The sequence below is a fragment of the Notolepis coatsorum genome (genome assembly GCF_963971535.1).
Source record: "Notolepis coatsorum genome assembly, chromosome: 10".
NCBI lineage: Eukaryota > Metazoa > Chordata > Actinopteri > Aulopiformes > Paralepididae > Notolepis > Notolepis coatsorum.
In genome coordinates this window covers 86,949,418-86,972,873 of record NC_140174.1, presented here as the reverse complement: position 1 = coordinate 86,972,873, position 23,456 = coordinate 86,949,418, and the positions used below count along the sequence as shown (strand labels likewise).

The 23,456-nt window shown below is 48.2% G+C and overlaps 1 protein-coding gene across 4 annotated transcripts in view; it reads right to left on the bottom strand.

Annotated features, from left to right (window-relative positions):
- ap1b1 (adaptor related protein complex 1 subunit beta 1) overlaps nucleotides 1–1,156 on the bottom strand; it is an 83,006-nt gene extending 81,850 nt beyond the window's left edge. Inside the window, exon 1 of one of the 4 annotated variants that reach the window (XM_084323296.1) lies at nucleotides 1,102–1,156. Coding sequence is in view for 2 of the 4 variants with exons in the window: in XM_084323294.1 (XP_084179420.1) it covers nucleotides 780–806 (27 nt within the window). In the remaining 2 variants the exon portion in view is untranslated. Of the gene's footprint in view, nucleotides 1–779; nucleotides 846–1,032; nucleotides 1,063–1,101 lie in introns of those variants that run through there. The other 3 variants (XM_084323297.1, XM_084323294.1, XM_084323295.1) reach the window with 3 other exon arrangements.
- Between the last annotated feature and the right edge of the window lie 22,300 nt (nucleotides 1,157–23,456).

Here is a 23,456-nt window from a genome sequence, read left to right as displayed (position 1 = left end):
ATGAGATGCTTGAGCCTCAGTAAACTAAATACACGAACGAGAAACCGTTGTCAGGTGCCAACATCATAGCGTGTATGTTGCCCGTAGCTAGCTATAAATGAATGAATGAAAACTTTATTAACAGATTGCAGAATGGGTACAATACAGTACAGCTCAATACACACAACTGTTTGGGGATGCAGACCAGAGAAAGATGTTTGTCTTGTTTACATCAGGGTCCCCCCATTTTCAATTCAAAATGACATTTATGACATACACAACATACATGACATCTATGACATACACAACATGCATGACATTTATGACATACACGACATTTATGGCATAGGGACATACATGACATACAGGTATATAGTACACAATGTACAGTGTTACATTTGTGACATATACGATATGCAAATATACAGTACTGTTACCCATAGATCCTGACAGAGAGTATATACACATACTATAACGTTAACATAACCTCGAGGTAATGCTACAGCATTTGACAATATAACGTTCTTTCAAACTTGCATCACATAATAAAGTGTGCATTAGCAAGTATTTAGCGATGAGAAAACAGCCATTTAGGCCAACTAAGCTACATAGCAAGCAGGCTACAAGTCAGCAGCCATCACAGCAGAGTTAGCTAGCAGCAGCATAACAACAAGCTCCAATTTCCTCTGACGACTCATAATGAAAACTAACGTTAGCTAGCAAGCTAAACATAATAGCCAACTAGTTACACGTAATATACACATAGCATTAACTCTTAATATATATATGAATACACTCACGCATAACTGATTCGCCCATTCCTGCATGTTTGCAGTTAGAGATGAATGAACTAGCTAAACAGAGATGCCTCCTGTGTGATGCACTGGCTGCTGTCGGTGTCTGGCAGCTAATGTTCGAGCTAACTCAGTCACCACCACAACTAGTAAGAGACATGACCTTCTAAGTAGTAGCTTAAGGAAGCCCTTGCCGGGGATAGTTAAGCTCTTAATCTATCGACCTATTTTAAAACCAAGCCCAACATAATCGACGTACCTGCTGAAGTTCAAATTAGACTCACACAACACAATGAAACTGAGGTGAAAAGAGAAAGAGCTTACTTACTGTAGCAGCAGGCTTGCTAGGTGCGATGATGGCCTTCCTCGTCCCTCCCACTGGCTTTCACTTCCGTATTCCTTGCTTTGCACAATTGATTGATTGATTGATTGATTGATTGATTGATTGATTGATTGATTGATTGGAAACGTTATTAACAGATTGCAGAATGGGTACACTACAGTACAGCTCAATACAACACAATTGTTAAGGGGATGCAGACTATGAATTGAAAATGGGGGACCCTGATCCTGATGTAAACAAGACAAACGTCTTTCTTTCTCTGGTCTGCATCCCCTTAACAATTGTGTGTGTATTGAGCCGTACTGTATTGTACCCATTCTGCAATCTGTTAAATAAAGTTTTCATTCATTCATTCATTCATTCATTCATTCATTCATTCATTCATTCATTCATTCAGACCAGAGAAAGACTTTCGTCTTGTTTACATCAGGGTCCCCCATTTTCAATTCATCATAAATATGACATACATGACATACAGATAGACAGTACAACATCATTGGATATGCAGGCCTGTTGTTATGTGAGATTATGTTGAGATAAGTGAATAAATTGGTGAGAATAATACTGAGTTATAGTAATGTAATATAATAGAAAAGTAATAGTGTTTCCTCTGTACTTTTCCAGCAGTTCTACATAGTTTTGGATCACCAATGGAACCTATTTTATGATGCTGTTTTACTTGTCTTTATGTCTGTGTGACATGTCACATGTCTGAAAATGTATCATGTGGAAATAATAAATATATAAAACATTTTGTGATAGACTATTATTGTAAAATGCTACAAGGAAATAAGTCAGTCTCTCTTTTGCATCATGTTTCAGTAAAGAACTTTTATATTATCGTCAATATTAATTTTCGCATGTAAGCTATTGCTCTGAGTTCTAGAAAATATCTATATTGAATTCATTGTTATTATTATTATTATTACCTAAGCCATATTACCCACTAAGCCACACACAATTTCCAAGCAGACGTTAGAATTATGTCTCCCACTTTCACTGCGCTGTGACCCACTTTATCTCTCCCTCTTGACTTATATTGAACGATAAAACCAAATGCTCTGCCCCGACACACCCAGCACACTTGCCCTGAGCACGCTTGGTCCATTAGAAGAGAGTGCAAGACAGCTGAACACAAAATGGAAGGCAAACAGCTTACAGGACTCATTTGACTTACTACTTAAAAACCTAATGTCAACATATCAGAAAGCTGGTAAAGATGCAAGATCAACATATTTCACTTTTCTTCCTGCTGTCTTGACCGCTGGCGGGTTTGGAACTGCTTACTGTCTTGGCCTTGGAGGCAACTAACTCATTTGAAATGCTCTTCCTGCACTTTAGCTATTCTCACTGTGTTTTCGAAGGAGGTATAGTACTTGGAACAGCTCCTTGGTTGATTGATTGATTGAAAACTTTAATTAACAGATTGCAGAATGGGTACAGTACAGTACAGCTCAATACACACAATTGTTAAGGGGATGCAGACCAGAGAAAGACTTTCGTCTTGTTTACATCAGGGTCCCCCATTTTCAATTCATAATGACATTTATGACATACACAATACAGATATAAAAATCAAATCTAAACATCTAATCTAAACTAATGACATTTATGACATATATGACATACAGATATGCAGTAGTTACATTTGTGTTATGCGTTCCACATTGATGTGGCATAATTGCGAAACGTGTTTAGACCCTTGTTTGTGCCGAATCTGGGTTGAACATGATTTGTGGAACTCCCTCTGGTGTTGTGGTCGTAGTATTCACTGACCTTTGTGTAGCACCCTGAATATTCGACTATTATTCAGAAGTGCTGACTTGCCTTTTATCTCCCCTTTGTGCACAAAGACATATTAACTAGTTTCCATTGATATTCTCTCGAACAATGACGCAAGTTTCTCCTTCTCTCACCGGCTGGAATATGGATTATAAACAGTAAACTGAATCATATTCAATCCACCCAGTTCTTCCTGTGGGGCTAGTTGGCGTTACCAGCAGGGGGCGGCGGTGGCAGGCGGAGCGCACGAGAGAGGCATAGAGGAGAAGCAAGTCAACTGAAACGGAAGTGGGGAGAGCCAGCCTCTTCGATGTTGGACTTGGACCTGTCTGGTCGTGTCGTTGGAAGAGCCCCGTAGTGGATCACGCGGGTGAACGTATTGAACTTGAATATATTACGGGTTATACTAGAAATATAAGCGTAGTAGCGTGTTGCATGTCCCCACTGAATAACCCTAGTGATACAACGAGTTATCCTAGAAGAAAGCGGTATAGCCAAGAGTTGGCTTATGTTAACGTTATCCCCTCCAGCGAGGTGCCCAGCCAGCGTGGCTTGAAGAGGACTGGTGGTTAGAGGCACCCTGCGTTGTTGTATGTTTCGGCTAGCAGGAGGGCTGTCTAGGACCCACAGAGTAGCTTCAGTTAAGGTAGCCCCAGATTATTATTGCGCGTCAACCCAGCACCGGCAGCCAGCAGCCTGTCTTCGCCGGCGGTCTACATCTGCTCTGCACCGGCGGTCGTCAGCCTAGCACGGGAGTTCGTCCCGTCCAGCAGAGGTCGCCATCACCCAGCACGCGCCTCCAGCCCGATACTGCCCCCTCTGCCTAACACAGCTTGCTAGCTCCTGAGACGAGAGCGTTCGACGCCATCTTACCACCCGGACAGTGGTGGTGCGGCAAGGCCGCCATCTTGGATGAGTACACTGGCACTTCGGTGCTCAGGATCCTATTGCACAGTACACAGTGTGGTGCGGCCTACGGGCGAAGCTAATGTTGCTAACTACAGTTCATAGGGGTACCCCATAAACATTACATGCCGGCATTAGTATAGGACTTTTGTTTGGTAAAGTGGGCCCACCTTTTTCATTTTCTTCGAGTGTGATAACGTGTTTGTTCTTTCATAATATTTTCCCATCTACTTAACCCTTTCCCTGTGGGGAGGTTACAGACCTGTTGTTATATAAGTAAAGCCTTAGAGAGGTATTATCACTACTATATAAGTAAAGCCTGAGAGAGGTATTATCCCTGGTACTAACCCAGACGTGGGTGATGAGTCAAGCACATTGAAGTATATTATATTTGGGTCGGCAATACCTGGTTCTATACAGTGTGGGTGTATTTTACAAGTGTTACAAGAGATGGAATCACAACTGAAATAGACATAGAACCACCCTTTACCATTGACTATTTGTAACTGCACAGTACAAATAAGGATAAAGAACGTAGATGGGAGTCCTGTGTGCGTGTCCATTCCTGAGCCTATTATTACCTCTTTTGGTGTGGGTAACGTTAATACAATTAACCCCTTCCTATCCAACTTCCCCCTTTCCACTATAAGGTTTCTAATGTCACCGAGGGAGGGTACTGCTTGCGAGAGGAACTAAGTTATTTATTTACAATTCAGTCACTAGGTGTGGGAGGGTTAAAGGAGGTATTGGGGGAAGTGAGAGCGAGTTGGGGGAGTACTGCTGACCGCCCTGGAAAGGCGAGGAAGACCAGAGTACCAGACCAGGTTGGTAAATCCCGGGCCCCATCCACTCCCACTGCCGGCCTCCAGTTGACGCTCCAGGCCCAAAGACGAAGGCGCAGTCAGACGGAGCTCTACTGTGTCTCGCTACCCAGTGGCTGTGCACACCCGTTCCCACGAAGCAGAGATAATCCACCCTGCTACATTTGGAAAGTATTTTGACATGTATATGGGTATCTTAGTGGTGTAGTGTATCTTGTAGACCAGGCCCATTGCAAGTTGCTGTAATCTGTCGTCTACTCTAAGCCATCCTAGGTTGTCAAAATGGGCAGGGGTGAGGTGGGTTTTAGGAGTAAGGTCAAGCAGTAGTCTGACCAGTTTGTTTTGTGATGTTTGTAATCTTGTTTTTAGTGGCCACTCCACTCCGGACTGGCCACTCCACAGAAACGGCCCTCATTGCGGTCACAGAGGCACTTCACTTAGCAAAAGCGAAAGGCCTCTCCTCTGTCCTGATTCTCCTAGATCTATCTGCAGCCTTCGACACAGTCAACCACCAGATCCTCCTCGCGGCCCTCGCAGGAATGGGAGTGGCTGGCTCTGCGCTGACATGGCTGACATCATACCTCAATGACCGCTCCTACCAAGTGTCATGGAGAGGGACCCTGTCGGCCACCCACCCCCTGCGGACGGGTGACCCACAGGGCTCGGTCCTAGGACCCCTTCTCTTCTCCCTCTACACTAAATCACTGGGTAACATTATCACGTCTCATTGATTGATTGATTGAAAAGTTTATTAACAGATTGCAGAATGGGTACAGTACAGTACAGCTCAATACATACAATTGTTAAGGGGATGCAGACCAGAGAAAGACTTTCGTCTTGTTTACATCAGGGTCCCCCATTTTCAATTCATCATAACATATATGACATACATGACATACAGATAGACAGTACTGCTACATCTATACATTTATGACATATCAGATTTGCAAATACAGTACTGTTTGTGATACAAAAGTGTCCAGAAAAGGAGTGTATATACATTTGGCGTAGAAACTGTACATTGGAGGAGGTTGGTTGGGTGGGGTGGGGTTGGGTGGGTTGGGTGAGGGCTGTACATTGGAGGTTGGGGGGGGGGGGGGGGGGGGGTTGGGTAGGGAACACACACACATTTTACACTGTACATTGGAATATTGACAAAGCCTTACTTGGTCATTTACTGTACAACTAGGTTAGGACATTTGTAGGGGCCAGTTTCGAATTGCAGTCTCACGTAGGTGTTTTTTGAGAGTGTTTTTGAAAGTGGGTAGTGATTCACATTCCTTTACAGCTTTAGGTAGGGCGTTCCACATTGATGTGGCATAATTGCGAAACGTGTTTAGTCCCTTGTTTGAGCCGAATCTGGGTTTTACATGATTTGTGGAGCTCCCTCTGGTGTTGTGATCGTGGTATTCACTGACCTTTGGGAAGTATTTTGCCATGTACATGGGTACCTTGGTCGCGTAGTGTATCTTGTAGACCAGGCCCATTGCAAGTTGCTGTACTCTGTCGTCTACTCTAAGCCATCCTAGGTTGTCAAAGTGGGCAGGGGTGAGGTGGGTTCTAGGAGTCAGGTCAAGTAGTAGTCTGACTAGCTTGTTTTGAGATGTTTGTAATTTGTTTTTTAGTGCCTTTGAGGTGCTTTGGTACCATGAGGTGCAAGCATAGTCGTAGTACCCTTGAATGAGTGCTCCTGCTAGAGTCTTCAGGGTATTCTTGTTTACCAGAGAGGAGATCCGGTACAAGAATCGCGTTCGTTGGTTGACTTTTTTTATTACATTGGATGCCATTTTGTCACAGGAAAGATTAGCCTCTAGGATGGAACCCAGGTAGGTAATTTCATCTTTCCTTGTGATAATATTGTCACCCACTGTAACCGAGAAGCCGTCGGTCTTGCTGAGTTTGTTATTTGAACCGAAGAGAATGGACTCTGTTTTGCCCATGTGTAATGATAGTTTGTTGTCGGCGAGCCATATGCAGATTTTGCCTAGTTCCGAGCTGAGGGCTTTTTCAACCTGTAACTTGTTCTTGTCAGAGACCAGCAGGGCTGAGTCGTCCGCAAACAGGAACAAGTTGCAGTCACAAGCTGACGACATGTCATTTGCATAAATTAGGAATAGTAGCGGTCCTAGTATGCTTCCTTGTGGAACACCACAGCTCACTGTGAGGGGGGGGGATAGGGTACCGTTTACTTCCACCATCTGTTCCCTCCCCTCCAGGTAGGATTGTATCCAGCTCAAAACCAATTGCTTTTAGCTTGTCAATCAGAATGGTGTGATTGACAGTGTCGAAGGCCTTTTGTAGGTCCAGCATGACCATGCCGCAGTATTTGCCCGCGTCCACCTCTTGTTTGATGTGGTCGTTCAAGTAGAGAAGGCATGTGTCAGTGGAGTGGGATGTTCTGAAGCCAGATTGGAATTCGTAGATTCGATTTTTTTCCGCGAGGTACTTTTCGATCTGTTCGTATACTATTTTTTCCATGACTTTCGAGATGGATGTAAGGATAGAAACAGGGCGGTAGTTACCCGGGTCTAATTTGCTGCCCTTTTTGTGCAGGGGTGTTACTCTCGCAATTTTGAAGTCCTTGGGGACGTGTCCCTGTTTTATGGAGAGGTTTATTATGTGTTTATTATTCTCATAGCTTCTCGTATCATTGTTATGCCGATGATACTCAACTCGTCCTCTCCTTCCCTCCCTCAGATATCCACATCTCTGAGCGGATCTCGGCCTGTCTGTCCGACATCTCCACCTGGATGACGACCAACCACCTCAAACTAAACCTAAGCAAAACAGAATTGCTCCACCTGCCGGCCAAAGCCTCCCCCCTGACCGACCTTTCCATCACAGTCGAGAATGCAGCTGTGACCGCGTCCCCGACCACCAAGAACCTTGGTGTTGTCCTCGACGACCAGTTGAACTTCTCTGCTCACATCGCAGCGACAACCAGAACCTGCAGATTCCTCCTGAGCAACGTCAGAAGGATCCGCCCCTTCCTGACAAAAGAAGCCACCCAACTCCTCGTCCAATCAACAGTCATCTCCCGCCTCGACTACTGCAACGCACTGCTCGCTGGCCTCCCGGCCACTGCCACCAAGCCTCTTCAACTCATTCAGAACGCAGCGGCCCACCTGATCTCAAACCTACCGAAGTCGGACCATGTCACCCCACTTCTTAGGGACCTGCACTGGCAGCCCATTGCTGCACATATCCGCTTCAAGGCCCTCGACCTAGCATACTGTGCGGCAAAGGGAACCGCTCCCGCCTACCTCCGGTCAATGGTCTCTAACTACACACCCTCAAGACCCCTACGCTCTGCATCTTCTGGCCTCCTCAGACCTACTCCTATCCAAGCCCCGGGAGGCTCATCAAAGAGGCTGCAATTCGAAACTGGCCACCGTAAATGCCCAAAACCCCCACCACCTCCTAATAGACAGTCTCCTCACCACCGCATGTATATATTCCCTCCCCGCCGTATGTATATTTCCCTCCCACCCACCCCCTCCTAATGTACAGTCCCCTCCCCATCATATGTATATACTCTGTCAGGATCTAGGGGTAACAGTACTGTATATTTGAATACCGTTATGTCACAAATGTATCAGTACTAAATACCTATATGTCCCTATGCCATAAATGTCATGTATGTTGTGTATGTCATAAATGTCTATATGAATTGAAAATGGGGGACCCTGATGGAAACAAGACAAACGTCTTTCTCAGGTCTGCATCCCCTTAACAATTGTATGTATTGAGCCGTACTGTATTGTACCCATTCTGCAATCTGTTAAATAAAGTTTTCATTCATTCATTCATTCATTCATTCATTCATTCATTCATGCCTCCTATTCTCAGTCCTTGCCCCACAATAGTGGAATGAACGATAGGTTATGACTATAACCAAGTTCTGTTAGTTAGGGGCGATGCTTGGCATCACACTGCACTATCTCGCGTACGTGCACGCGTACTGAATAAACCACAAATGTACCTCTAATACCAGTATTAGTCTGACCACACCCCTCATCAGCTTACCTTCATAAGCAGGTGTGTGGTCACCTGCTCTCCTCCTTCCCAAGCTTTCACCACAAGGTGAGGACAAGGGCTGCAGCGGCCGTCTGATGCCAAGCATCGCCCCTAACTAACAGAACTTGGTTATAGTCATAACCTATCGTTCTGTATCGTTAGTGGCTTAGCTTGGCATCACACTGCACAAGGGAGGCCAAGCGGAGCCACTGGCTGACAAATACACCCCGCTGACAGCCCCCCCACAACCATCAGAACAGGGAGGGCCGAGCCCCCCCGACCCCCCCTAATGGCGGGTAGCCCCCCTATTAGGGACGTCACGGGAGGGCGACGGACCCGACCGTGCGAAGAGGCACTCAAGCAACTCAACGCACAGGGTGAGCAGACCGTGGCTTGACCCCACGACTACACACACGCACAACCCGCATGCCACCCGGGAACGAACGGAGGAACAACCTCGTTACTGCCCCCAGAATCACGGGGTCAAGGGCAAACCCAACCCCGTGGCAAGGCCGTAGCAGCGGAGCACGAAGGAAGACCCAGACCCACCAAAAGGACTGGACTCCCTAGAATGGGGGCCCGGAGAAGGCCATGATGCCAGCATCAAGACCCCACCAGGTGGGCACGTAGTGCCCCGCCCCCCACATCGCCAGCGTATTCGGACAAAGGCCCCTCAGTTACTGCACCTGGTATTCCCAGGCGGAATCCCATCCAAGTACTAACCAGGCCAGAACCTGCTTAGCTTCCGAGATCGGACGAGATCGGGCGTGTTCAGGTCGGTATGGCCGTAAGCCGAGCGGGCCCCGTCCCCCCAATAGTACACCGCCTGGCACACTGACCCTGCAGAACAGGCAGTCAGCATGGCCGTAAGCACACAAAAAAGGTTAACCAACGGAAGCAGGCAGCGCACCGGGGAAAAACCAGGCAACAGGCTGTTAACCCTAGCCTGGAGACTGCGGACGAGACAGGCGCCAGAGGGGACAGCTGAACACAGCCGCCCCGGCGGAAGGAGCGTAAGCTGGCGGTGTTGCATGACCAAGCCTCCATTTAACAACCCCCACCCAGAGGGGTCGAGGCAGAGAAGGCTGACACGATTGGCAGACGTCATGAACGTGCAGGGGCACCCTCAAACGGTGAACCCGGGAGTTGACACTGCTCCAACACACCAGGGAATCAACCACCTCGGTGTTACCCAATGCGGTGGTTGTTCCTATAACCCCTCAAGAAAAAACTCCAAAACACACCTGCGGGTATACACCGGCTATACCGCAGTACAAGTGTTTCAGTTTCCAAAAAGGGTTAACCCAGGCCTACGGGTCGCAAACATCACTTTGGACCGGGCCTGGCGGTACGGGAAGCACAGGGTCACCAGAGGAGGTCAAAAAACCACCCCCACAGGCCCCTCTTCGCCATGCGTGAGAGAGGAGCGAAAAATAATGGAGAACCAGCCCCTAAGCACACCGTACCTGGTATTCCCCGGCGGTCTCCCAACCAAGTACTAACCAGGACCAACCTGTGTAGCGGCCGAGATCCGACGAGATCGAGCGCGTACAGAATGGCATGGCCGTAAGCCATGACGACAGTGCTGAGTAAAAACATACCCAACCAGGGTCTCCATAGCGCTTAACCCTGTGACACCCAGACCGACCCGGCATTTTTCTCCCTGAAAAAAGCCCAAGTCCCTCAGGGTACCAGAACAGCAGATCTGCATCCCCGGCGGACAACGGGTTCAACTGATCTGGACCAGCGTGACCAGAACCAGTCCCGTGCCCTAACCACGCCGACATGCCTACTCCAGGAGAAGGGCAGATATGCGTGTTGATCTTAACATGAAAAGAAGGCGCCACCCAGACGTTCGGACGAACCGCGCCTGGTGGCCCACCCCAAGGGCGTGAGACCCCACTACATATGTTCAGATCCATCCCGTCATCATCCCCCAGACATGAACGAGAATCCGTCGACAACCCACCCAGGTCATGGGATGTGGTCGTCGGAAGAGGAAAAACCCCCATCTCAGTTGCTTTATAAAAACGCTGTTTCAACCACAAGCAACCAAGGCGTGCCAGTCAATCGCCTGTTTACAGCGAGCTAGCACTATACGTGCGTCGGGACACACCCCCATCAATGAACAGGCTATTTAGACCTGTCATTGAATCCCCAAGGCGCCCAGGGGAACGACAAGAGGGGTGTGACACTCCCTAACTCCAACACTTCTGGAATAGAAAGAAGGAAGCATCAACAGTATGTATCCCAGTCCACACAGCCGGGGTAAAAAATGTTCACATTTTTACATCCCACCACCCTCCCATAGGAAAGAGACGGGGATCCCCAGAGAGACTTCCCACGCGAGCTGTACAGATTGAAAAGAATATATTGCACCTTGAGCCATGTAAAAAACTGGTTTTAGGGCCTCCGGGGAAGAGCCACTGAACCCATACACACTCAATAAACGAATTGAATCGAATATACATACAATAGAAAAGGACCCTTCTAGAGGGTCCACTCACTTTGACAATCTGAGGAGGAAGGCTCTGTACTCTGATGGAGGCTTCCTCACATGGAAGAAGGAGTCCGAACTCACAGAAGGCCTGAATAGGCGCTTGGTGAGGAGGAGCCCTGACCACCCCCCCTGAAAACAGATCCATCACATGGACCTGAACAGCACACGGAAGTCCTACCAACAGAGACGCGCACGGTGACGTACTCTATGGCGGGGGAATTCCTGCGGTGCACACGCCCAATATACCAGGCCGTGGGACCAGGAACTCCCTCCCCCCCCCCCCCCCCCCCCCCCCCCGTAACGTGCCGAACCGCCACGTGACGGGAACCTTGAAGGACAGGGGGTGTACCCCTGACCGACAGAACAATGGGGAGAGGAAAGGTTACCAGTTCACCCCTTTACGACCCCACACCCATGATACGACGTAACGACAAAAAGAGAATATGACACAGTCATAGTCAGCTCTATGAAGCGTTTCACAGCTCCACACAGCGTATGAGCTAACCTGCTATCTGATTTTTACTAAGGAAAAACACAGAATAGAGAGGGCTCTAAGAACCCCGGTCCAACATACACATGTGCTTCTGTGGCCAGTACAACCCAGTTGTAGGTCACATGACACACACAACCCATCATCACCTACAAAAAATGGCAAAAACACTCAACAGAGGAACGCCGTTTTTTTCACAATGAGAGAATACATCATTCTTGATTAGTATCGACCACAGGCCTTGCTAAGCACACATGACAGCAACCAAACCAATTTCCCTTTAGGAAATAAGTTTCTCCAGCAGATTTAGCACAACCTCAGCAATCAAGCTAAGAGTTACATCGTATCCCTACCACACAAAAGACACAATTAATGCACAACATGTCTGATAGGAGGTGATAAAGTCCCCAGGGAACCGGGGGGGAAAACACAATCCTCCTATTTTACCCTCAATACGGCCAGTTAAAACAGGAAAACCTGTTAATGTGTGAACACACTGTTCATTGTCATTACAGTCTGAGAAAGAACATTCTTTTACTCACTTGTCACCAAGCATAGCTTCATAGGTTAGTTGCCTTAGTAGTGAGTACACGGTACACAAACACCATGATGTTTCTCACACAACAACCAGATCAATACATCACGATCTGCACGGAGAAGCTAACTGCCAGTGACAAAAACAGCTCACACATAACCCGCAACGTATCCTAAATGCATTGCAACAACACACGTTTTGGGAAAAAACACCGTTATTCACAATACATTTAGCAAAGTAAAACCAGAAGACGTGTTATGAGGTCTGGTCAACCCCGTTCCTACCCGGAACGCAGATCAGCGAAGTGCAGTCACAAGACACCGTAGAACACAGCCGTCCTGTGTTGTTCGATCCGGGCAGCGTCGCCGCTCCAACCAGTCGCTACAGTCCTCTTTGTTGACGCAATCCCCGTCCAGGCTCAGGGCAGGGTCGACGAAACATCCCCTGTCAAGGATGACGTCGCGGTCAAGAGTGTAAAACATGTTAAAATCAAAGCACGTTCAACAGAATAGCATCAAGCTAACGGCGATCAGAAGCGAGCTCCCGGCGGCGCGCGAGAAGCTAAGCTACCCCGCGCCAGCCATGGCCATAGCAGCAAGCTAACGTTACCTAGCGACCACGACATGCTAGCCCCGCAGCTAACAGCTGACTGGCTAATAGTAGGCCTTAAGCAGGCCATGCAGCGATCCAGCAGGCTAACGCAGCAGTTAACAGCTGACTGGCTAACCGTAAGCTATGAACATGTAAACAATGACATAACACTCACCCAGACAAGCCGCCGTTCTGAACCTCTCCTCACTTTTTAAGAGAAAAGAGAAAACAAGACGTCAACACCGCTTCACAACGGTGACTTTCCACATCCGGCGGAATCAGCACAGTACCAACTGGCCTGTATAGCTGACTTTGAACATGAATCTGCCGCTATCGCACATTACATGCACATATCCCCTCGTGAAGGAATACTCTCATTTGGATATGAAAGATGGGGCCTTAACACGGTGACAGAGAGAATCCACTCGTCCAGAACACACAGGGATCACCAGTGTCAATGGTCGCGGCCCACTAGTTAAAACTATAATGGTCTCCAGACCAAGGCCTTCTGTCGCCTAGGCGGCTAAACAAAGGACCCTAGCCTGGGGCCGGTTTCCATAAACTTTGTCAAGTAGCCCCCATAGCACTAACAGACAAGTGGAGCCCGCCAGCAAACACTACTCACCCAACCTGGAACGCACCGCTTCTCACAACAGCGGCATGTCCGACAGTTCAGCTGTGGCCTGACAGGTTTCACCCCAACAAACACAGCAAGGAACTGCAGTTGAGAAGCATGCAGCGGCGTGCTCCCAATACGAAAACCGGTGGAGGGTTTTTAGAATGATCATCATCTTCTAGACACTCCAGTACGAAGACAATATCGCCGTATTTTCTCGAAAAATAGTGAGAGAGAAAATAAAGATATGATGTCAACGTATCCTTGTTTCCCAAGCTGTTCCTAATCCAATTTCTTCCATCATGGTGTCAAGTGTGGGGATCTACCGAGGCACTTCTTCCTTGTGGTGAAAGCGAGAAGGAGGAGAGCAGGTGACCACACACCTGCTTATGAAGGTAAGCTGATGAGGGGTGTGGTCAGACTAATACTGGTATTAGAGGTACATTTGTGGTTTATTCAGTACGCGTGCACGTACGCGAGATAGTGCAGTGTGATGCCAAGCTAAGCCACTAACGATACAGAACTACCCACCCCAGTTAGGACAGCCGAAACCCGTCCAATCTTCCGCCGTCGACTTAAGACGCACTTCTTCAACCATTATCTGAAATAATAATAATAATAATAATAATAATAATAATAATAATAATAATAATAATAATAATAATAATAATAATAATAATAATAATAATAATAATAATAATAATAATAATAATAATAATAATAATAATAATAATAATAATAATAATAATAATAATAATAATAATAATAAAAAAAAAATTAAAAAAAATAATAATAAAAGAAAATTAAATAATTAAAAAATATATATCTAACCCTAACTAACCTTACTGTCATGCACTTGTCCTAATAAACGAACCTACACTGTAACACGCAACACTTTGATGAACATTGTTACTCAGCTGATAGAGTTGTACCCTCCTTGATGACTTGTAGTACAGAACTTGTAAGTCGCTTTGGATAAAAGCGTCAGCTAAATGACTAAATGTGAATGTAGTGCCTTTGAGGTGCTTTGGTACCATGAGGTGCAAGCATAGTCGTAGTACCCTTGAATGAGTGCTCCTGTAGAGTCTTCAGGGTATTCTTGTTTACCAGAGAGGAGGTCCGGTACAAGAATGTTGTTCTTTGGTTGAGTTTTTTTATTACATTGGATGCCATTTTGTCACAGGAAAGATTTGCCTCTAGGATGGAACCCAGGTATGTAATTTCATCTTTCCTTGTGACAATATTGTCACCCACTGTAACAGAAGCCGTTGGTCTTGCTGAGTTTGTTATTTGATCCGAAGAGAATGGACTCTGTCAGGTGTAATGATAGTTTGTTATCAGCGAGCCAGGTGCAGATTCTGCCGAGTTCCGTGCTGAGGGTTTTTTCAACCTGTAACTTGTTCTTGTCAGAGACCAGCAGGGCTGAGTCGTCCGCGAACAGGAACAAGTTGCAGTCACAAGCTGACGACATGTCATTTGCATTAATTAGGAACAGTAACGGTCCTAGTATATGCTTCCTTGTGGAACACCACAGCTCACTGGGAGGGGGGGGGGATAGAGTACCGTTTGCGTCTATGCCTTCTACAACGCTGTTCGGTTTCCGGGTTCCTCTGATTGGCCGCTGAAGCACGCCCCCCGAGTGACGCGCGAACAGCCAGCCTCCACCGAGCTCTAGTTCTAACCAACTCGATGGAGATCAACCCTGAGGTTGGAAAATCACTTAGATTTCGTAAATATTTACCCGTTTCTCATACGGTTAACGATTCAGAAACAATCATTGCTCATCTCCGTGTGTTTATGTTGTTGCAGATGCTCAACAAGGTGGGTTTGATACGCAGTCATGGCGGCGAAAGTGTCTTTATTATTTAGTTAACGTTATCATTAGCAGGTAAGTTATGAAGTCATTGTTTATCATAAAACCAACAGCATGACTGGCTTGTCTATTCTGTGCTAGATCAAGACACTATTTCAATAATGGATGACGGTGAAAGCATACACGCCACCGAGAACAGTTAGTACTCTGTAGATATAACGTCAGCTAGCGAGGTTATATCTTCTACTTTCATGAATTGTTTTCTACTCCTACTCTGCTTTAAAAAGATAATTCCGCAAGGGCGGCTACGTGGCGTAGTGGGCAAGGCGCTCGCCACGAATGACGGAGACGCTGGGCTTGCCTGTTCGAGCCCAGCGCTCCACATTGCTTTCAGTTTAGCTGGTCGTTCATACTAATACACATTGGCCGTATTAGGGGGTGGGAAACTGATGGGTGGGGATCGGGCGTTGTGGACAGCGACTCCTACAGGTCGGTTGGTGCGCCTGCGCAGTAGAATCAGGAAGTGTCGGGGGCAGCGTGAGCCTCCCACGCGTTACTCCTCGCCACTGAGAGATTGAGCTGCGCAGGTGAAAAGATGCGACTGCTGTTACCTCAAGTACCGGAGGGGACTTGTGCTATGTATGACTTAGTCCACATTGCAGCCGGCTTGTGGGAGGCAAGAAACAGTGTTCGTGACAGGGGAGGGTTGAATTGGATGATACGAAATTGGGATGGGAGAAAATATAGAAAATGGGAGAAAAAGTGGATAAAAAAAAATAATAATAATTCCGCACCGTCATCCATTATTGAAATAGTGTCTTGATAAATGGGCGGTTAGGTGGCCGAGCGGAGATTGCGTTCGTCACCAGCCCCGGAGCTGAGCTGGATTTGCCTGTTCGAATCCAGCTCACAGCTCCGGGGTTGTCACCAGCTTGGCTGGCCGTCTGCACTGATACAATTGGCTGTATCAGAGGGTGGGAGAAGCTGGCGGGGTGGGTCCGGGTCGTTGTAAACAGCGACTCCTACAGTTCGGTCGGGGCGCCTGCTAAGCGCGGATTGGACGTGAGGGGGATAGTGTGGTCCTCCCACACGCTACGCCCTCTCAATGAGAATCCGCGCTGCCAGGTGAAAAGAAGCGGTGATTGGCTGGACGTGTGTCGGAGGAAGCACGTGGTAGCCTCCACTCTCCCAGATGATCTGACTGTGGGGGGTAAGTGCGCAGCGACCAGGAAGGGACTGGGAATTGGCATACGACTAACATTGGGATGGGAGAAAATCGGAGGAAAATGGAGGGGGAAAAAGACCAATAATAAAAAAAAAAAAATAGTGTCTTGATCTAGCACCGAATAGACGAGCCAGTCATGCTGTTGGTTTTATGATAAACAATGACTTCATAACTTACCTGCTAATGATAACGTTAACTAATCAAAATAATAAAGACACTTTCGCCGCCATGACTGCGTATCAAACCCACCTTGTTGAGCATCTGCAACGACATAAACATGATTGTTTCTGAATCGTTAACCGTATGAGAAACGGGTAAATATTTACGAAATCTAAGTGATTTTCCAACCTCAGGGTTGATCTCCATCGAGTTGGTTAGAACTAGAGCTCGGTGAAGGCTGGCTGTTCGCACGTCACTCGGGGGGCGTGCTTCAGCGGCCAATCAGAGGAACCCGGAAACCGAACAGCGTTGTAGAAGGCATAGGCGCGTACCGTTTACCTCTACCCTCTGTTCTCTCCCCTCCAGGTAGGATTGCATCCAGCTAACTGATAGACTATCAAAACCAATTGCTTTTACCTTGTCAATCAGAAGGGGGTGATTGACAGTGTCGAAGGCCTTTTGTAGGTCCATGACCATGCCGCAGTATTTGCCCGCGTCCACCTCTTGTTTGATGTGGTCGTTCAAATAGAGAAGGCATGTGTCAGTGGAGTGGGATGTTCTGAATCCAGATTGGAATTCGTAGATTCGATTTTCTTCCGTGAGGTACTTTTCTACCTGTTCATAGACAATTTTTAGTCACTGGCTTTTGTTTTAAACACGCCGTAGTTCAATCTCTCTTGAGGAAACGCAATTTGGATGGCTTTGTTCTTAGTACTGGTAATTAGAGACCCATTTCCGAATTATCCTTATCCAAGATTTTTAAAGGGGTGTAGCTTCCTCTCAGCCAATATTTTTTCTGTGTAACAGTCGTGTTTCCGAGGCATTCCAGTCAGGTTTTAACGCTCTACACAGCACTGTCTTGTCAAGGTGATTAATGACCTTCCTGTGGCTGACGCTGGAGTAATTTTAGATCTCAGCACAGCTTTTGATACAGTTGACCATGGAATCCTAATCAATCACTTTGAAAAATGGTTCATGGTCAAGGTGGACAAGGCTTTGAATTGATTCCGATCCTACCTTGCTAATATAACTTATTCTGTTGTTGTTGGGAATGCAGTCTATACGGCCCCTCTCACATGTGGTGTTCCCCAGGGGCAGGGGCGGTTCTAGCATCAGACCTTTAGGGGGGCTCAGCCCCTAGAGCAGTAGCATAATTTCACTAAATGCCATGGTCAGGCAAGAGAGAGAGGGGGGGGGGGGGGTAAAGGGCCCCCCTTGGTGGATTTTTTTTTGTCAAATCAGTTGTGCAATAGTCAATTTTGGTGAGTTGTTTCTATATCATTCACTTATGACATTTAGGTAACATTAATGAACAACTACAGTATTAAGGAGACAACTACAGTATGTAAGTAGTAAACCTATTATTATAATTTTTTATTCCAGTCGATCATAATGATCATGATCATATTACGGAGCGCTCACTGCGTTCGAGAGAGAGAGAGGGAGAGAAAGAGAGGGAGAGAGAGAGCGATAGAGAGGGAGAGAGAAACTCACATTTTTGTATATCCTGACATTACACACACTTCTGCAGTCCCTCCTGCCGTCCCTCTCTCTCTCTCTCTCTATCTCTCTCTCTCCCTCTCTCCCTCCCTCTCCTCGCTAGTTCTCTGCCTGTCAAACCCCGTTTGAGGAAGTGTCGGGTTACACTATGCCTACGTCCCCGACACACACGCAGTCAAGTTTGTGTATGTGTGTGTCGCCGATGAGGGAGAGAGATGGCACACACACATTACACACACTTCTGCAGTCCCTATCGCCGTCTCTCTCTCTCTCTCTCTCTCTCTCTCTCTCTCTCTCTCTCTCTCTCTCTCTCTCCCTCTCGCTCGTTCTCTGCCTGTGAAAACCCGTTTGAGGAAGTGTCAGGTTACACTGCACTACAACCATAGAGGGGGGCGTTACTGCAGATCAATGCTATGTCGACGTCACAGAAACCGTCAAATCAGAACAGTTTAGTTGAGTGAGGGAAGATCTCATGAACTCGAGACTAGACTGATGAGTCAATATGGTAATTAGAGACACAGACCCATTGATACTAACCTGTATTACTATAAAACCATGCTAAACACAGAAAAAAGGTATTTATAATGCATGTCCCCTTTAAATCAACTTTCCAGCCCGTTAACTGTCAAATGATGTCAACTGTCAACCTGAATTAACATTCAGTATTCAATATGGTCTGATATTAACATTCAGTATTCAATATTGTCTGATTCAATATTAACATTCAGTATTCAAGTAGAACAGCTAGCTAGCCATTGTGGACACTCACCTTTCCACAGCAAAACGGTAGACAAGGCACCTTGGTTGAGAAATGCAGGTTTCAGTCTATGTGTTGTAGGATAGACAGTCTATCTATCCTGTCTCAAGATGCACAATGAGATCTTGAGAGAATTGTTGAATATATAGAACACAAAATTCAGCCCCCCTAAAAAGGGTCTAGAACCGCCACTGCCCAGGGGTCAATATTTGATCACATAGTTATGTAGCATACTTGGCTATTGTGATCCATGGTGTGCAGTACATTTTACACAGATTGGTTGATAAAACTACCACACTTGCACGTGACCAAGCCATGCCCCTGCGTCTTCCTATATGACGCCGGAAATGGTCACGCTCCACCTTCCTCTTTTCGTTTCCAACACGGAAGTAGCAGTGCACTCCGTGAACTAGTTGTTATGAAACTCAGGGAGAAATTACACAATGTTGGGTATTCGCCAGAAGTTCACCAGCCCCTGGAATCTTCTCGGCACATCCTAACAGCGCAACGGGCCTGTCCTGGATTTTCCTCGTCTCGTGACTGCGGACCGAGGGACATCGCGCGACGATTAGCAGTCGAGCTAAGTCATGCACAGGTAGGGCCTGCGCTATCAGGCATTGATACTAGCATGGCTAATACTGCTCGTTGTCCCGTGAGACAACCGAGTCATGTATTGGCGTGAGGGGCAGGATATTTGGGAAAACATGGTTGTCATGACTCTTTTTTGGGTGTTTTTCCAAATATCCTAGAGCGAGCGGCTAATGCTAATGCTACAATGCTGGGACGCCGTTCCCCTTGTTCCCCGCCGAGGGCTGTCTTTACTAAAAGGTCTTCCCTCCTCTTAACCATTCATGCTGACGGTCAATCGGTGTCTAATGTTGGGGGTTTAACGGGGGCTTGTTTACCATTTACATGGGTGGATGGGCTGAGGCTCAGGGCAGGTGTGCTTTTTGTGAATCTATGAATTGAAAATGGGGGTCCCCGGTGTGGACAGGACTAACGTTTTCTCTGGTCTGCATCCCCTGCATCCCCACTGCCTCTTTGAACTGCTGCGGTCAGGCAAGCGATACCGGAGTCTTAAGGCGAGCACAGAAAGACTCAGAAGAAGCTTCTATCCCCAGGCCATCAGGCTGCTCAACGAACAATAAACACTATGCAACAACCATCAATTGCACATAGCACACACACCCACATGCACACACTCACTTAAACAAACAACACACTGCAGCACCCACTCTCCACACTTTAGATCACACAAACACACTTTATATTGATTGATAAAGGATTTGCACTACAACTCGTACACCTACTGTAAATTGTACCTAAATTGTACCTCATCCCATTTCTGCTTTGCACTATATAGTATTGTATATTAGTACACTGCATAGTATATTGTTATATGGTAACTCAGTTACGTCTATTATGCATCGAACATTGTACATATGTCTATACTGAACACTGTGACCTCATTTTTTACTTCTAATTTACATGCTATACTATGTTATTTTATTTCATACTTATCTTGTCTTGCACAGTCTCTGGAGCGTAACAGTAAGAAGCATTTTGTATAAAAGTATTCTGTACTTCTGTATGACAACTATTAAAGAAACTTGAAACTTGAACTTGAAACCTTAACAATTGTGTGTATTGGGCTAGCCCATTCTGCAATATGTTAATAGAGTTTTCATTCATTCATTAATTTATCCCTTCATGGGTGCACACCGCAGTGGAGGTTGTTGCATGCCTACTAGTGAGGCAGTGCTTCACTAGTAGTAGACTTTGGTCTGCAGCCACCACTGGTGTTCCGTGCTTAGTGAAGCAGGTGGCATCAGCCTTTTGCCCTGACATGGTGGAACGGTGTCCCGCCCGGCCGATGCCATGAGGCGAGTCGGTCCGGCAGGTGGCTGGTGGGCTGATGAAGTCTATATCACAGCGGTATAGAATTAGCAGCGACTGGCAACATTGTTCAATTTGCTGTTTTTTTCGGTCAAAAATGGTGTCGGGTGGTGGGGCCTTAGGGCCAGCCGACGTCAAAACATCGTGCAAGGTTTTGAGGTTATTCAGCTTTTGACCTAGCCGCAAGCTATAACCGCAGGGAGGGCTAGGATGCTGTCAACGGTTGTTCACAGGCATTTTTGGTTGGAGCAATCTCCCCTTGAGGGGTCTCCTCCTCAGGGCTCCCCCCTCCGCGGGTGGACCTGGGTCTGTCCACGGAGGCGCGGGCAGTATTTGACCTGGGCTCCACGCTGCCCCACACCGCGCAGCCAGAGGTGAGAGCACGGCCTCGCCAGCGGCTGCGGCGAGGCCCCCGGCCAGCAGCCATGTTTCCCCCGCCTGAGATACCCTGGTCACAAAGAAGACAGGTGATCACAAGGCCAACAGCCTCGGCGGCCGAGGGATCGGCTACATTAGATGAGCACGCCCTAAAAAACCGTTGCCGGTCACTCCCCCCCCCAACGCCAGCGGGACACAGGCTCTGATTTGTTCCCTTTGGCTGCGGGCCGCGTGTTTTCAGTGAAACGCAAGCGGCCCCACATTTCGCTTCTCATGGGGACAGGGGCTGACACCCAGTTGCTAGCTAGGCCTGGGTCTGCCTGTGAGAATGCTGTGCTGTCAAGCGGCTCCCACGCCACACGTTCTGCGTCTGTGTTTGGTGAGCCTGGTGTTGTGTCTGTCGACGGAAAAGGTTGTCAGCGGGGGAACTCGAGGCCCAGGAGGTCGCAGCGTGAGTTACCCCAGCCCCGCCCTCACCAGGCCGGGTATCACGTTAGTGTCTCCCCCGACTGGAAGACCGGCGGTGGTCAGTCAGGCATGCGTGGTTTAGGTGGTAGTAATATCACTACAGGGCTACGGTGTGTAGGAACCCACCCTATCGGGCAGTGTGGGGACTGCCTTGCATGTCCAGCTGCAGAGCAGGCTATACTCAGCAGTCCATGCCGGGAAGATGCTCAGTGGGGGAGCTTATGTCACCAAGTGTGATGGCCGCTCTCCCCGTATCAGACCGTCCCTTTCTGTCGGGGTCCCCCCTTGGGTGCGATTGCCTCGTTGGTAGAGTCAGGGTGCGATATCCCGGCTCCACGAGACGCCCTGCTCGCGCGGTTGGCGAGTCCAGGGTTGGCAACGCACAGCGGGTGGGACCGGGCCTCCTATCTACGGTTCCTGGCGGACCAGCGCCAGTTGGCGCTTACAGCAGTGCCATATGTCAAGGTGGATGGAGAGAACGCTGAGGCGGGGGTTTGTGTTGCAGTTTGCACAACCCCACCCTCCATTTTTGGGTTTGGTACAGACCCTTTTGTCAGGGTCCGCAGCAGTGACAGCTCTGGCCGACGAGATCCAATCTCTGTTGGCGAAGCAGGCCGTCGTCGTGGTCCCATGAGAGGATGCGGTGAGCGGCATTTCCTCCCGGTATTCTCTGGTGCCCGAGAAATCGGGGGGGGGGGGGGGGGGTGTCAGACCCATACTGGACCTGTCCCATGGAAGGTTCAGAATGTTAACCGTCTCCCACCTGTTAGGCGCTGTCAGGTGGGGGACTGGTTCACCTCCATAGACCTGTAGGATGCGTATTCGCATCCCGATCTTCCATCCTAGGACATACCTACGCTTCCTTTGCAGCGCTTAGCGTATGGGTACCAGAGGCTGCCGTTCGGCTACTCTCTGGCTCCCCGCATCTTCACCAAGTGCGTGGAGACCACGCTGGGGCCTCTGCGTCGTCGGGGGATACCCTGGATGACGTTCTGGTCCTCGGCCGGTCAGGGAAGATCGCAGGTCTCATACCAGGCAGGTGGTGGAATTCCTCACCAGCCTGGGTTTTGCTGTAGACTGGAAGTAGAGTACTCCTCTTCCCAGTCAGCGGGTGGAGTACTTTGGCTTATTTCTAAGCTCAAGGTCTATATGGGCATCCCTCTCAGAGCAGCGGCGAGTGGGTGGTTCTCGGCGCGCTGGGGAGGTTCCATCCTAGGACGGTTACGGCACTGTCCGTGATGCGCCTGCTCGGTATGATGGCATCTGCTCACTCTGTGGTCCCTCTTGGCCTCCTCTTCATGAGGAGGATACAGAGGTGGTTTTTTCCAGTATGGAAATGGACCCGGTGAGAGACAAGTGGAAGCGGCTGAAGGTTCCATGTCAGTACTGGGGGACCTCGTCCTCTGGGGAGGGCCTGGTGCCCTCACTAGCGGGGTCCCCGTGGGCAGCAGGCTGTCACACGTCACGGTCTTCACCAATGCCTCCCTCGCGGGATGGGGGGGGGACGTGTCGGGCCAACGCAGTAGGGGGCAGCTGGCAAGACCATGCTGCCCGGTCTGCGCTACATTCAATGTGTTGGAATTGAAGGCAGTCCTTCTGGTCCTTAAAACGGCTCGGCCACCTTGTGGTGGGCAAGCATGTTTTGATCAGGACGGACAACACGACGTCAGCGTCGTATATTGACAGACAGGGAGGAGTGCGCTCCCCCCGTCTGCACCGGGCGGCAGCGGGCTCTGGCTATGGGCGTTTCTCCATCTGCGCAGCCTGAGGGCTCTCCACATCCCCGACAGGGAGAATGTGGGTGCAGATGTGATGTCACAGGGCGGTCCTCACCCTGACAAGTGGGGACTATGTCCAGACATAGTCTGACAGGTCTGGGACGATTC